The sequence below is a fragment of the Ranitomeya variabilis genome, chromosome 2, assembly GCF_051348905.1.
Source record: "Ranitomeya variabilis isolate aRanVar5 chromosome 2, aRanVar5.hap1, whole genome shotgun sequence".
Taxonomy (NCBI): Eukaryota; Metazoa; Chordata; class Amphibia; order Anura; family Dendrobatidae; genus Ranitomeya; species Ranitomeya variabilis.
The window spans coordinates 819,382,579-819,399,101 of NC_135233.1; the positions used below are offsets into that span (position 1 = coordinate 819,382,579).

The 16,523-nt window shown below is 40.9% G+C and overlaps 1 protein-coding gene across 1 annotated transcript in view; it reads left to right on the forward strand.

Annotated features, from left to right (window-relative positions):
* Positions 1-16,523, forward strand: part of COL21A1 (collagen type XXI alpha 1 chain) — a 614,795-nt gene that overhangs the window by 100,170 nt on the left and 498,102 nt on the right. Inside the window, exon 2 of the mRNA XM_077290009.1 lies at positions 8,499-8,607. Within this exon, the coding sequence (XP_077146124.1) occupies positions 8,520-8,607 (88 nt within the window). The 5' untranslated portion in view covers positions 8,499-8,519. The remainder of the gene's footprint in view (positions 1-8,498; positions 8,608-16,523) is intronic.

Here is a 16,523-nt window from a genome sequence, read left to right on the forward strand (position 1 = left end):
GTAATAATATGTAATATTATACAGATGAGTAGAAATCTGAAGTCTGCAGCTTCATCTTAATCTTCAGAATGTGTTAGCTAGAGCTATAACCAGGTTGACTAAAAAATAGTGTTGTTCTTCTGCAAGCTGGCTGGCCTGCATTCAACAACATCTGCTTCCCTAGCTACTTGACCAGCAGGATGACTTGGGCAACTGCTTAATTTTGTAAAGCAAATATTTATGTCTGATTACTGCAACTGTGTTTTTATACCTATTCTCTTCTATTGCGATAGGTGAAATAACAAAGAGAGAATTCTAGCCATCCTACTTTATTTTACTTTTAGCTCTGGACATATTTGGTGTAGTAGTGCACTTCATTTATTATGTAGATTAGCATACTCTACATTTTAGAATATATTAGATAATCGAATAACAACATATTTTAACCTGCCCCCAACATGGAATTTTCCATTTCCATTTTTTGTTTCCCTTCTTCCCAGAGCTGTAACTTTTTTTATTTTTCCACCAATATGACCGTGTGAGGGCTTGTTTTTTGCAGGATGAGTTGTACTTTTGAACAACACCATTGATTTTACCATATTGCATAGTTCCAAGTGCGGTGAAATTGCAAACAAAAGTGCAATTCCACAATTGTTTTATGGGGTCATGTTCACTAAACGCTAAAAGTGACCTGCCATTATGATTCTCCAGGTCATTATGAGTTCATAGACATCAAACATGTCTAGGTTGATTTTTATTTAAGTGGTGACAAAAAAAATCCAAAGTTTGCAAATAAAAAATAGTGCAATTTTCCAAGACCGGTGGATCTGGGGCTGGGTGAGGGCTTATTTTTTGTGCACCAGGCTGATTTTTTTATTGATAGCTTTCTGGGGTAGATATGATGGTTTGATTGCCTGTTATTTTATTTTATTGCAATGTTGTGGCTACCAAAAAAAGGAATTCTGGCGTTTTGATTATTTTTTTCGTTACACTGTTTACCAAACAGATTAATTTACTTTATATATTGACAGATCAGGCGTTTATGAATGCAGTGATACTAATCATGTATTTTTTTTATTATTGTTTTATTTTGAATGGGGCAAATGGGGGGTGATTTGAACTTTTATACGTTTTACATTGTAAAATATTTTTAATATTTTTTAAACAATTTTTTTAAAAACTTTTCACATGCTTCAATACTCTCCTTAGAAGACTTGAAGCTGCGATCATCTGATTGCCTGTGCTACACATAGCAGATATCATCATCTCCCTATATCGCCAGCACTCATAGGAGATCTGCAATGACAAGCTCAGGGGGGCTTTTGCAGACCCCTGACTGTCATGCCAAACCATTGGTGCACCACAATCATGTGACAGAGGTGCCGATGGGTGGGTCTTATGATGCGCTTCCAGCGCGCTCGCATTACATGCCCTGTCATTAGTTGACAGCGGCATTTAAAAAGTTAACAGCCGTGGGTGGATCGCGATTCCATCCATAGCTGTTAGAGACACATGATCAAATCAGCTGTCATGTGCCGGGAAAGATGCTGACTCAGCGCTAGAACCTGCATCAAAGGGAGGGAAACAACCTTTGACATATCTATATGTCAAAGGTCATGAAGTGGTTAAATCATGTTTGCTTTTCTGCACACTATTCTCAATAAAACCTATGGATTGCCTGTATAATGAATGGAGTATCCTCAGAGAAAGGGCTTTCTCATTCTCCCTGCTGTGGCTAATAGAATGAAGACATTTGCATCTTTTATATCTGTCATGGTTAGGACTTGGTTAATGTCCTCTTATCTCAGGGTTAATTTTGCTGGCCTCCCTTTTGATCTGGGAGGGGTATTTATACTCACTCCAGACTAGGATTCGCTGTCAGCTATACTTTCTGCTCTAGTCTGTGTGCCTGACCCCTGGAGTGTGTGCCTGGGTTTGCAATTGTTTTCCTTGCTCTCCGTGTGTTACTCTGTTTGCTTATTCTTCTGGATTTCTGACCTCTGGCTTCACTTCTGACAATCCCCTGTCTCACCTCTTTGGTACTTCGTGATCTCCTGGCTCCGATCTTAGCTTCTTTGACTACTCTTTTGTGTTCATCCCTTCTCTGCACCCCGGAGTCTGGCTCCGCCCCTGACCACCTCCTACTCTATCACATGGTTCAGGTCCTGGTTGTTACCTGGTTAGTAACCTATCGCTTTGCTCAGATCCCTTGCTGCTGTGTGCAGCGTTTCCCACAGCAGTATTACCCGGGAGTCATGACAATATCTACAGTCATGGCCGAAGGTATTGGCACCCTTGAAATTCTAAATCAACTTATATCCATAGGGTGCAATTGCCAAGGATAATGAGTGACATAGGCTAGAGCATAATTTTAAAATTAAATCTTTATTACAAAATAATGGGTAAAACCCAATTGTAAAACAGGGCTAAAAAACCTCCAAAGGGAGGGAAGCAAATACAGACACAGGTGGTGCATATAAGCCAGATATTAATAAATATGTACTAATTAACAACAGCAAAAACTGCAGTGTTGAACAATAAAGCCCATAAGGGCACCGCTGTAATAATTAACCATGAAGACCAGACAAAAAATATATATATATCTGTCCGCAATATATATAGGAAGACAGCAATGTGCTAGTGTGTGCTCAACACTAAATAGTATTGGCACAAATGTACTATAGTATTATCACAAATATATGTGAACCAGTACAATGAAAAAATGGTAATCCTATAAAATGAATGGCTGGACCTACCAAATAGGAGAAAACCGCTATGTTCCAATATAAAGTAATGGTATAATACCACTGGACTCGATTATAGGTCCTGGGCAACAGTTTCCCCTCAAAAGAGTGCTCACTAAGTAGTGACAATGGTGGTCCTAATGGTGCCGATAAATGCAAAACATGCTATAGGGTATAAGGTATAAGTGCTTACCACCAAGGTGTACTGTGTCTGACGTCCTCCCTCCCGCCCGACGGGCACCGTTTCGCTGATCGCTTCTTCCGGGGGCGTGTACGGTGAGGGGTGTCTACACTGCTTAAGAAGGCCGTGCTGGGATGTGATAGGATGCGCCTCCAGTACTAATGGTGCATGCGTCGGGACTAATAGGTTCCCATCAATAAAGTGACTTCCGGGAGCTGCCTGTTGGAACGCAGTGGAACGCACCGCGGTCCTATATTAGGCATACCCGGAAGTCATAGGGAATCTGACCCCACGCATGCGCACCTGGAAGCTAAGAGGAGATAGTATAAACGGGACCGCCGCAAGGGGGTAAACCTATATAAGCAGACTAAAATTGAAAATACAAATACATAAAGTGCTATAGATAAGCAGGTGCTTCAATATAAAGTGCCCATAGTGTCAATATTATGTTAATATTTAATATATATATGGCAAACAGCATAATTCCAATATTTACATGGGAATTAGATGAGCTCTATACTATTCTATCTTATTTAATAATAAATATGAATCATAACTACATAAACTACAATATACACAAAATGTTAGAAAATAAAAAATATAAAATATATAATAAGTGATAAAGAATAAATAATCAATTGCGCAGGTGTACAAGAATAAATATAAAAATTAATAAAGCTAATCCTATATAAAAATATATGGTATTTAAACCAAACCAATATCCAATATCATGATACATAAACATGATACCAATGAAATATATGATATAATAACTAAATATATCACATAAAACCAACAGTACATATATAGATAATATAGGTGGTCCGTATAGGTCCGTTTATTTTTCTTTTTCTTCATCTCTTGCCTCCAGGTGATAACCTCAAAGAGGAAATTGTCCATAATCATTTAATATAGCCGAAAAATGTTGTGCTATAAATCATGGGCAGAAATATATAGCATCCTATATCCACAATCCCTAATTTCGGACACTTCTGCAAAGAATAAAACAAGAGTATTAAAAAACAGATAAAATCACATACAACACATTAAAAAGGAACCCCAAACCTAGGGAAAACCACTAAGAAAACAACCAAATAACCTACAAAAACGCATTAAAGCCCAGATTTTCATTAAGGCCCTGTGGGGTCAGTGTGCCCAAGCGGAAAATCCATCTGCTCTCATATTCGGCCAAGACCTGACCTAAATTGCCCCCCCTAATGCCAAGATCTACCTGATCAATCCCTTGAATTACCAAACCTCTAGGATTACAATTATGGTGGGCCATAAAGTGGCGGGGAAGTGTTTTAAGACTGGAGACATCTTCAACTGTAGTAATGGCCTTTTCAATATCCTTCACGTGTTCTCTAACTCTTATTTTGAGCTCACGTGTAGTAAGCCCAATATAAATTAAATTGCACGGGCATTTGGCATAATAAATAACCCCTCGTGAAGAGCACGTGAGATGTTTTTTAATTTCATATTTCTTGGATCCATTCCAGCTGGTAAATGAGGTAGATTTGCGTAAATTTAAACAGGCTTTACAAAAGCCACAGGGGAAGAAACCATTCTGTAATGTCCTTTTTTTGGAGTGTCGTTTCGGATCATAATGACTGTGGACCAGAATATCTTTAATATTCTGCCCACGATTAGCTACCATTAACGGGGCTGCCGGAATGACTTCTCGTAAAACTGGGTCAGATTTAAGAATACCCCAGTGTTTCTTTAAAATACTCCTAAGTTCCTCCCACTTGTTGTTATAGTTTGAGATAAATCTCACTGGCTCTCCTACCTTCATGTTACGTTTTTTTGTGGAAGCATGGATCAAATTCGTACGAGAAGTATTGATAGCCCTACTAAACCCTCGTCTAATTGCCTTTTTGCTGTATCCTCTATTGGAGAATCTCAGTGCTAAATCAACAGCCTGATTTTCAAAAGCTTCCTGTTGTGAGCATATTCTTCGAGCCCGAAGAAATTGACCAATCGGGATGCCTCTGATCGTTGAAGGCGGGTGAGCTGACAAATAATGTAACAAGGAATTGGTAGAGGTGGGTTTCTTAAAAAGGTCTGTTGTTAGAACACCATCTTCAAGGACTCCAATTTGTAGGTCCAAAAAATCCAAATTCCTACCATGTTTATATGTTAAATGAATATTCATAGAATTATCATTAAGTTTATCCATAAGACCATGGAGCTCATCTACTGTACCCTCCCATAAGAACCATATATCATCGATATAACGCATCCATCCCTGAACCCTGTCCATTTCAGGGATGGTGCCGTCCAAAAAAATGTCCCTTTCCCAGGCCCCCATAAACAGGTTGGCATATGAGGGGGCACAAGCAGCCCCCATTGCCGTACCTTGTAATTGTAGGTATGTCTGGTTGTTAAAAGTAAAGATATTATGTGTTAGGACATATTCAAGTAGAGTAAGGACAAGATTAATCAAATCAGAATTAAGGTTGGTAGAGTTTAAATGATAAGCTACTGCCCGGAGACCATCTTGATGTTTTATTGCTGTATATAATGTCTCTACGTCCGCAGTTACCATAATCATGTTTTCATCTAGGCAGAGACCGTCCAGTGTCTGTAGGGCGGCATTAGTGTCCTGGATAAAAGAAGGTAACGTTGATACCAGGGGTTTTAAATACCAATCTATGAAATTGCAAACAATTTCATTAAGCCCACCATTCCCGGCCACGATTGGTCTCTCTGGAGGGTCCAATGGATTTTTGTGTAGTTTTGGAATTAAATAAAATGTAGCCAATTTCGGGTGTAAATGCCGTATAGAATCCAACATCTTCTTAGAGATGATTCCCTGTTCCCATGCTTTATCCAGTATATTAATCAACTCAATCTGATAATTATGGGTGGGGTTAAAAGTCAACTTTTTATATCCCAAAGGGGCATTAAGTAGTTTATAGGCCTGTTTCTCATATAGATTCACAGGCCAAATTACCAAATTGCCACCTTTGTCGGCCTCTTTAAAGACCACGTCAGTGAATGTTTGCAGTTCAGCCAAAGCTTGCCTCTCCTCCCTAGAGATATTGGTAGAATATGAAGGCCTGGAGGCTAGGTTTTCAATATCCGCTGTGACCATCTTAGTAAAAATTTCGACGGCAGAACAAGTACTAAGGGATGGGAATTTTTTAGATTTCCCAAACATATTATCCAGACATGTACTCACCGTAGTTGTAGTCTCATTTTCCTCCAATAAGGATTCCAAAATTTGCAAAGTCTCGTCATCCTCACCCATCATTGTAGGGTCTCCAATATCCCTTTTGTGATGAAACTTTTTAAAAATTAATTTCCTAGAGAATAGGTGTAGGTACATAATTCTACTGTTAACTGAAAATGGAATGAGGCCTACAAAGAAAAGAACACAGTATCTATAGTAAAATAAGGTGGAGGTTAAGATATGTTTTGGGGGTTGTTTTGCTGCCTATGGCACTATGTGCCTTAACTGCAATGCATTATGAATTCTGAAGATTACTAAAAGACTTTGGCCTGTGTCAGTAAGCGGGGTTTGTGTCTTAGGTCATTGGTCTTCCAGCAGCACAATTACCCCAAACATACTTCAAGAAGCACCAAGAAATCGATAGAAACAAAGCGTTGGAGAGTTCTGAAGTAGCCAGTAATCAGTCCGGATCTAAATTCCATTGAACACCTGTGGAGAGATCTTAAAAGTGCTGTTGGCAGAAGGCACCCTTCAAATATGAGAAACCTGGAGCAGTTTGCAAAAGAAGAGTGGTCCAAAATTTCAGTTGAGAGATGTAAGAAGCTTGTTGATGGTGATAGGAAGCAATTGATTGCAGTTATTTATCCCAAAGGTTGTGCAACCAAAAATTTAGTTGAGGGTGCCAACAGTTGTGTCTAGACCATTTTTGGGGTCTTGTGTGAAATTATGTCCAATTTGCTTTTTTTGAAATTTTTTTAATGTTTTTCTAATACACACAAATGAAATAAACCTGTGTATAAGAAAACATGTATAATTGCAATACTTTTCTGAAAGAAATACTTCATATTCTATTTCAAGGGTGCCAACACTTTTGGCCATGACTGTTTATGTCTAAATAAAGCTTATAAAAGAGTTGGTGCAAATTAAATATCTAGAATAATGTTCTCCATAGTGGTATAACTTAATTTATGTAAGTTCAGAGAGATGCCAGCCCCACCTCCGAGAAGGAACAGGAGCTATGGAACGATGTCGACAAGAGGACAGTTCCGCTGATTCTGGGACTGTGGGGGGGCTATGTGTCTGTGTGCTTCAGATTCTATTCAATGATTGAGCACCCACAGAGATGACTAATGTGGTAGATCTAGTTTTATAACCAGTGAATACCAATGTATCCCTCCTCCTTATCTCTTCATCTGTCTTGTGTGTACTCTTCCCTGACCAGCATCAGAGGTACACAGACAGCCAATGTGTTATCTCAATTCTAACATCCAATATCCTTGATCTCTGGCAGCCATAACAGGAAAGATAGCCTAGATTAGTACCAAGCTCTCTGTCCTGGTGCAACTCATTCTGCTTGTTTAGGATGAATTTTACATTTACTAATCTAATATCTGCCATTTTACGTAGGCCTCATTCAGATGTCCATGAGTTACACAAATAGAACACTTGCAGTTATGGGGTTTTGTGTGAAATTAGGTTCAATTTGCCTTATTTTCTCATTTTTTTGTGTTGTTCAAATACACACAAAGGAAATAAACATGTGTGTAACAAAACACATGTAATTGCAATAATTTTCTGTGAGAAATCCTTTATTTTCTTGAACAATTTCAAGGGTGCCAATACTTTTGGCCATGACTGTACCCATTATAGCTTATGTGGTTGTTCAAACCATGGTTGCCATCTTTATTTTGTACTTTTTCTGGACACATTCTCAAAAAATGTCAAAGTCAGCTTTTTTTTTACCAACATATTAGATGACCACAGTAAATCATTAGGATTATAAGTGATGCATGTTTACAGACAATACACCCTATAGTCAACCATTAACTGTATTCACTGTGAACTGTAAATGGGTAATAAGTACAGTCATAAAATTCTGTACAAGTTTTTCCTGCTTCAAAAACATCAAGAATGCATCAATTTTTTTTTTACAAACACGAGTAATATGTGTCCTACTTTTTTTTTTTTGCAGACTGTACAGCCCATGTCCATGTGTAGGAAAGATATAGATAGATATAGATAGTTACCGTAAATATTTCAAACATAAATCAAGTTTAAGCTTATATGCAGATATTGAATGTACTGTACTGTACATGAGGCATTTTTTTCATAAACTCAGAAACATCAGTGTCTATCATATTTTTTCAATAAATTTGCATTGATTATTTTAAAATTAAATATGAAATATTGTGTAAGAAGTAGAAGCTCAGACCAGAGTTAACAGCAGTTTGCTAAGGGTTCCACAATCAATTCATTGTTGGTAAAGCTGCAAAAAAAAACCTCAGAACCTCCTTCATTAGTTTCTTTTTTTTGCTAGAACGCTAACAAATTAACAGCTAATTACTATAATAAACATACATTTGTAAACTAGTATTACATCATGCTAACTTGCCTTTTTCATCTTGCATTTCTCTCTTAGGCATCTACATTTAGAACATCGATGGCATGGGTAACTTACAAGCTTTCGACTATTCTCATACTACTGCTTCGATATTATGTTTCATCAGAAGATGGTGAAATAAGATCAAGTAAGTAAAAGTTTTAAAAACAAATATTAAAGTAACATGCTAAAAGTAATGCTGTTGATTCCGATTAAAATAAATTACGTTATAATCAAAAGGCCAGAAGAACATGGCCAAAAGGCTTTGGAAAATGAGAGCTCAGATCTATGGTTATAGGCAGATTTTTTGGCTATAAGCAGGTTTTCGCCTTGAGCTTGTGCTTTTAATAATCTCCATAAATAAATTTGTACACAGTTAATGTAGGAAGAAACAGTCAGAAATTAATTTAAAAAAACCAGCCATCTCTCAGTGTGGCCTCGATTTATCAAGCAGTTTTTGACAGAATTCTGGCATAAAACTGTTTGATATGCAAATTTTTTTTCTTAATAGCTGTGCAAAAATGTTGCCATTTTAGCACCTATCCTGATATGCTATGTTGGGAGAGTTTGTGGCTGAGAATGGCCAACAAATTCATGATAATTTATCCCACAAAAATGTCATAAATTATATCAGAAAGGCACATCAGTCATTGATGGAATGCACTTTGCAGCTTATAGGTGCGCCAAACGCAATAAGTGGTGCACACCTCTTAATTAATTTGGTGGATGTCACTCCAGAGCAATCATCATGAAAATTGTCATGCAAACTGTCAGTCTTAATGAATCAGGGCTGTGTATTTCCTACTATTTGGTGTTACTACATATTTCCCACATTGAAACTATTAGTGACAGCAGTCAGCTGACTCAGCCAGCTATTTGTTAATTGCTGCTCCTGACATAAATACTGTAACTACAAGTGTTTCTCACTAAATTATATCATGAAAAAGTTAATTTATTTCAGTTCTTCAGTACAAAAAGTGAAACTCATATATTATATAGAGTCATTAGAAACAGAGTGATCTATTTCAAGTGTTTATTTCTGTTAATGTTGATGATTATGGCTTACAGCTAATGAAAACCCAAAAGTCATTATCTCAGTGAATTAGAATACTTTATAACACCAGCTTGAAAAATGATTTTAAAATCCAAAATGCTGCCCTATTGAAATATATGTTTAGTAAATGCATTCAATACTTGGTTGTAGCTCCTTTTGCATCAATTACTGTATCAATTCAGCATACCATGGAGGCGATCAGCCTGTGGCACTGCTGAAGTGTTATGGAAGCCCAGGTTGCTTTGATAGCATCATTCAGCTTGTCTGCATTGTTAGGTCTGGTGTCTCTCATCTTCCTCTTGACAATATCCCATAGACTCTCTATGAGGTTAAGGTCAGGCGAATTTGCTGGCCAATCAAGTTCAGTGATACTGTTGTTTTTAAACCAGGTATTGGTACTTTTGGCACTGTGGACAGGTGCCAAGTTCTGTTGGAGAATTACATTTTCATCTCCAAAAAGCTTGTAGGCAGAGGGAAGCATGAAGTGCTCTAGAATTTCCTGGTTGATGGCTGAGCTGACTTTGCTCTTGATAAAACACAGTGGACCTACACCAGCAGATAACATGGCTCCCCAAACCATCACTGATTGTGGAAACTTCACACTAGACCTCAATCAGCTTGGATTGTGTGCCTCTCCACTCTTCCTCCAGACTCTGGGACATTGATTTCCAAAATTTCCAAATGAAATGCAAAATGTAGTTTCATCTGAAAACAACACCTTGGACCACTGAGCAACAGTCAAGTTATTTTTCTCCTTGGTCCAGGTAAGAGGCTTCTGGTGTTGTCTACCGGTCATAAGTGGCTTCACACAAGGAATGCAACACTTGTAGCCCATGTCCTGGATATGCCTGTGTGTGATGGCTCTTGAAGCAATGACTTCAGCAGCAGATCACTCCTTGGGAATCTCCCTCAAATTTTTGAATGGCCATTTCTTAACAATCCTTTCAATGCTGCGGTTATTCTGGTTGCTTGAGCATCTTTTTCTACCACACTTTTTCCTTCCACTCAACTTTCCATTAATTTGCTTGGACACAGAACTCTGCAATCAGACAGCTTCTTTAGCAATGATCTTTTGTAGGTTATCCTCCTTATGGAGTGTGTCAATGACTGCCTTCTGGACATCGGTCTAGTCAGCAGTCTTTCCCATGATTGTGGAGCCTACTGAAATAGACTAAAGGGACTGTTGTGAACTCTGTTTTTGGGCTCCCTCTTGTGGTCACAAGTGGTACTGTGTGAATGCTGTCTTTGGGCTCCCTCTGGTGGCTCTTTGTGTCATTCTGCAGGTCTGAGGCTGGATCAGCTGTCTCGTTATCTGTTAGCTGGTTTCCTATTTAGCTCACCTGGACTATCAGTTGTTGCCTGCTGTCGATGTATTCAGTGCTATTTTGATCTTTCCTGAATTCCTTCATTATCAGTCTCACCAAGAGAAGCTAAGTTTCTGTTTGGTTATTTTTTGCTCATCAGTGTTCAATATGTTTCTTGGTTATTTATTTGTCCTTGTCCAGCTTGATAATATGTGATTTCCTTGCTTGCTGGTAGCTCTAGGGGGCTGAGTTTCTCCCCTAACACCGTTAGTTGGTGTGGGGGTTCTTGAACTCTCAGCGTGGATATTTTGTATAGGGTTTTTTACTGACCGCACAGTTCCCTGCCTGTCTTCTGCTATCTAGTATTAGTGGGCCTCATTTGCTGAATCTGTTTTCATTTCTACGTTTTGTAATTTCCCCTTACCTCACCGTTATTATTTGTTGGGGGCTTCCTATATCTTTGGGGTCATTTCTCTGAGGCAAGTGAGGTCTTACTTTCTCTATAGGGGTAGCAAGTTTCTCAGGCTGCGTCGAGACGTCCAGGAATTTAGGCACGTTCACCGGCTACCTTTAGTGTGTTTGGTTAGGATCAGGTTTTGCGGTCAGTCCAGTTACCACCTCCCTAGAGCTTGTTCTATGTTCAGTAACTTAGCTAGTCCTATCTGTGATCCTCAGCCACTAAGGATCATAACAGTACAGCAGGCCAAAAAGTGTTTAATGCATCGCAGAAGTGGGATAAGAGAAGTCCTGAGTACAATTTTTTTTTTTTTTTTTTTTACTCTCCCTTTGCTGCAGTCTGTCCAGCTTCTCTCATCCCCTTAATCTCTGGGTGGCTTTGAGTTCAGCTGCAGACATGGATATTCAGAGTCTGACTTCTAGTGTGGATCATCTTGCTGCAAGGGTGCAAAGCATTCAGGATTTTGTTGTTCGGAGTCCTATGTCTGAGCCAAAAGTACCTATTCCTGAGTTGTTTTCTGGAGATAGATCTAGGTTTCTGAATTTTAAGAATAATTGTAAATTATTTCTTTCTTTGAGACCTCGTTCCACTGGTGATTCCGCTCAGCAAGTTAGAATTGTTATCTCCCTGTTACGTGGCGACCCTCAAGATTGGGCTTTCTCCCTGGCGCCAGGAGATCCTGCATTGCTGAATGTGGATGCGTTTTTTCTGGCGCTTAGTTTGCTTTATGAGGAACCTAATCTTGAGAACCAGGCAGAAAAGGCCTTGCTGGCTCTCTCTCAGGGCCAGGATGAAGCTGAGGTGTATTGTCTAAAATTTCGGAAATGGTCGGTGCTTACTCAATGGAATGAGTGTGCCCTGGCTGCAAATTTCAGAGAAGGTCTTTCTGAAGCCCTTAAGAATGTTATGGTGGGGTTCCCCACGCCTGCTAGTCTGAATGACTCAATGGCTTTGGCCATTCAGATTGATTGGCGTTTGCGGGAGCGCAAATCTGCGCACCATCTGGCTGTGTTTTCTGAACAGAGACCTGAGTCTATGCAATGTGACCGAATTCTGACCAGAATTGAGCGGCAAAATCATAGACGTCAAAATGGGTTGTGCTTTTACTGTGGTGATTCAACTCATGTTATCTCAGCATGCTCTAAGCGCTTAAAAAAAATCGCTAAAACTGTCACCGTTGGTACTATACAGCCTAAATTCATTTTGTCTGTTACTTTAATTTGTTCTCTGTCATCCTACTCGGTTATGGCTTTTGTGGACTCAGGTGCTGCCCTGAACCTGATGGATTTGTCGTTTGCCAGGTGCTGTGGTTTTGTCCTGGAGCCTTTAGAATTCCCTATTCCACTGAGGGGAATTGATGCTACACCATTGGCTGAGAATAAGCCTCAGTATTGGACTCAAGTGACCATGTGCATGACTCCAGTACATCAGGAGGTGATTCGCTTTCTTGTGCTGCATAATTTGCATGATGTTGTCGTTTTGGGTCTGCCATGGTTGCAGGCCCATAATCCAGTACTGGATTGGAAAGCTATGTCTGTTTCAAGTTGGGGTTGCCAGGGGATTCATGGCGATGCTCCTTTGGTGTCAATTGCTTCTTCCACTCCTTCTGAGGTCCCTGAGTTTTTGTCGGACTACCAGGATGTATTTGATGAGCCCAGATCCGGTGCCCTACCTCCTCATAGGGATTGTGATTGTGCTATAAATTTGATTACTGGTAGTAAGTTCCCTAAGGGACGACTTTTTAATTTGTCTGTACCAGAACATGCCGCGATGCGGAGTTATATAAAGGAGTCTTTAGAGAAGGGACATATTCGCCCGTCCTCCTCCCCTCTTGGTGCAGGATTCTTTTTTGTGGCCAAGAAGGATGGTTCTCTGAGACCTTGTATTGATTATCATCTTCTAAATAAAATCACGGTGAAATTTCAGTATCCTTTGCCATTATTATCTGATCTGTTTGCTCGGATTAAGGGGTCCATTTGGTTCACCAAGATAGATCTTCGTGGTGCGTATAACCTTGTGCGTATTAAGCAGGGGGATGAATGGAAAACAGCATTGAAGGCCATTTTGAGTACTTGGTGATGCCTTTTGGACTCTCTAATGCTCCTTCTGTGTTCCAGTCCTTCATGCATGACATCTTCCAAGAATATCTGGATAAATTTATGATTGTGTATCTGGATGACATTTTGGTCTTTTCTGAGGACTGGGAGTCCCATGTGAAGCAGGTCAGGATGGTATTTCAGGTCCTACGTGCTAATGCCTTATTTGTGAAGGGCTCAAAATGTCTTTTCGGAGTACAGAAGGTTTCCTTTCTGGGTTTTATTTTTTCTCCTTCTACTATTGAGATGGACCCAGTCAAGGTCCAGGCTATTCATGACTGGACTCAGCCTACATCTGTTAAGAGTTTTCAGAAGTTCTTGGGTTTTGCTAATTTTTACCGTCGCTACATTGCTAATTTTTCTGGCGTGGTTAAACCCTTGACGGATTTGACCAAGAAGGGTTCTGATGTGACTAATTGGTCTCCTGCGGCCGTGGAGGCCTTTCGTTAGCTGAAGCGCCAGTTTTCTTCGGCTCCAGTTTTGTGTCAGCCTGATGTCTCTCTTCCTTTTCAGGTCGAGGTTGATGCTTCTGAGATTGGAGCAGGGGCTGTTTTGTCGCAGAGAAGCTCTGATTGCTCTGTGATGAAGCCTTGTGCTTTCTTTTCGAGAAAGTTTTCGCCTGCCGAGCGGAATTATGATGTTGGTAATCGGGAGTTGTTGGCTATGAAGTGGGCATTTGAGGAGTGGCGACATTGGCTCGAGGGAGCTAAGCATCGTGTGGTGGTCTTGACTGATCACAAAAATCTGATTTATCTCGAGTCTGCCAAGCGGCTGAATCCTAGACAGGCTCGTTGGTCGTTGTTTTTCTCCCGTTTCGATTTCGTGGTCTCGTACCTGCCTGGTTCGAAGAACGTGAAGGCTGATGCGCTTTCTAGGAGTTTTGTGCCTGACTCTCCGGGAGTTTCAGAGCCGGCTGGTATCCTCAGAGAGGGAGTGATTTTGTCTGCCATTTCCCCAGATTTGCGACGAGTGCTGCAGAAATTTCAGGCGGATAGACCTGACAGTTGCCCACCAGAGAGACTGTTTGTCCCAGATAGATGGACCAGCAAAGTTATTTCCGAGGTTCATTCTTCGGTGTTGGCAGGCCATCCTGGGATTTTTGGTACCAGAGATGTGGTGGCTAGGCCCTTCTGGTGGCCTTCCTTGTCGCGGGATGTGCGTTCCTTTGTGCAGTCCTGTGGGATTTGTGCTCGGGCTAAGCCTTGCTGTTCTCGTGCCAGCGGTTTGCTTTTGCCTTTGCCTGTCCCGAAGAGGCCTTGGACGCACATTTCCATGGATTTTATTTCGGATCTTCCAGTCTCTCAGAGAATGTCTGTCATCTGAGTGGTGTGTGATCGTTTTTCCAAAATGGTCCATTTGGTGCCCTTGCCTAAATTGCCTTCCTCCTCCGATTTGGTTCCTCTATTTTTTCAGAATGTGGTCCGCTTGCACGGCATCCCTGAAAATATTGTGTCTGACAGAGGATCCCAGTTCGTGTCCAGATTTTGGCGGATCTTTTGTGCTAAGATGGGCATTGATTTGTCTTTTTCGTCGGCCTTCCATCCTCAGACGAATGGCCAAACCGAGCGAACTAATCAGACCTTGGAAACTTATTTAAGATGTTTTGTTTCTGCTGATCAGGATGATTGGGTGACTTTTTTGCCATTGGCCGAGTTTGCCCTTAATAATCGGGCTAGTTCTGCTACTTTGGTTTCGCCTTTTTTCTGCAATTCTGGTTTTCATCCTCGTTTTTCCTCGGGTCAGGTTGAGCCTTCTGACTGTCCTGGGGTGGATTCTGTGGTGGATAGGTTGCAGCAGATTTGGAACCATGTGGTGGACAATTTGAAGTTGTCACAGGAGAAGGCTCAGCGCTTTGCCAACCGCCGTCGCGGTGTGGGTCCCCGACTTCATGTTGGGGATTTGGTATGGCTGTCTTCTCGGTATGTTCCTATGAAGGTCTCCTCTCCTAAATTCAAGCTTCGCTTCATCGGTCCTTATAAGATTTTGGAAATCCTTAACCCGGTGTCATTTCGTCTGGACCTCCCAGCGTCGTTTGCCATTCATAACGTGTTCCATAGGTCTTTGTTGCGGAGGTATGTGGTGCCTGTGGTTCCTTCTGTTGAGCCCCCTGCCCCGGTGCTGGTTGAGGGCGAATTGGAGTACGTGGTGGAGAAGATCTTGGATTCTCGTGTTTCTAGACGGAGGCTTCAGTATTTGGTTAAGTGGAAGGGCTATGGTCAGGAGGATAATTCCTGGGTTGTCGCCTCTGATGTTCATGCGGCCGATTTGGTTCATGCCTTCCATGTGGCTCATCCTGATCGCCCTGGGGGTTTTGATGAGGGTTCGGTGACCCCTCCTCAAGGGGGGGTACTGTTGTGAACTCTGTTTTTGGGCTCCCTCTTGTGGTCACAAGTGGTACTGTGTGAGTGCTGTTTTTGGGCTCCCTCTGGTGGCTCTTTGTGTCATTCTGCAGGTCTGAGGCTGGATCAGCTGTCTCGTTATCTGTTAGCTGGTTTCCTATTTAGCTCACCTGGACTATCAGTTTTTGCCTGCTGTCGATGTATTCAGTGCTATTTTGATCTTTCCTGAATTCCTTCGTTATCAGTCTCACCAAGAGAAGCTAAGTTTCTGTTTGGTTATTTTTTGCTCATCAGTGTTCAATATGTTTCTTGGTTATTTATTTGTCCTTGTCCAGCTTGCTAATATGTGATTTCCTTGCTTGCTGGTAGCTCTAGGGGGCTGAGTTTCTCCCCTCACACCGTTAGTTGGTGTGGGGGTTCTTGAACTCTCAGCGTGGATATTTTGTATAGGGTTTTTTACTGACCGCACAGTTCCCTGCCTGTCTTCTGCTATCTAGTATTAGTGGGCCTTATTTGCTGAATCTGTTTTCATTTCTACGTTTTGTAATTTCCCCTTACCTCACCGTTATTATTTGTTGGGGGCTTCCTATATCTTTGGGGTCATTTCTCTGAGGCAAGTGAGGTCTTACTTTCTCTATAGGGGTAGCAAGTTTCTCAGGCTGCGTCGAGACGTCCAGGAATTTAGGCACGTTCACCGGCTACCTTTAGTGTGTTTGGTTAGGATCAGGTTTTGCGGTCAGTCCAGTTACCACCTCACTAGAGCTTGTTCTATGTTCAGTAACTTAGCTAGTCCTATCTGTGATCCTCAGCCACT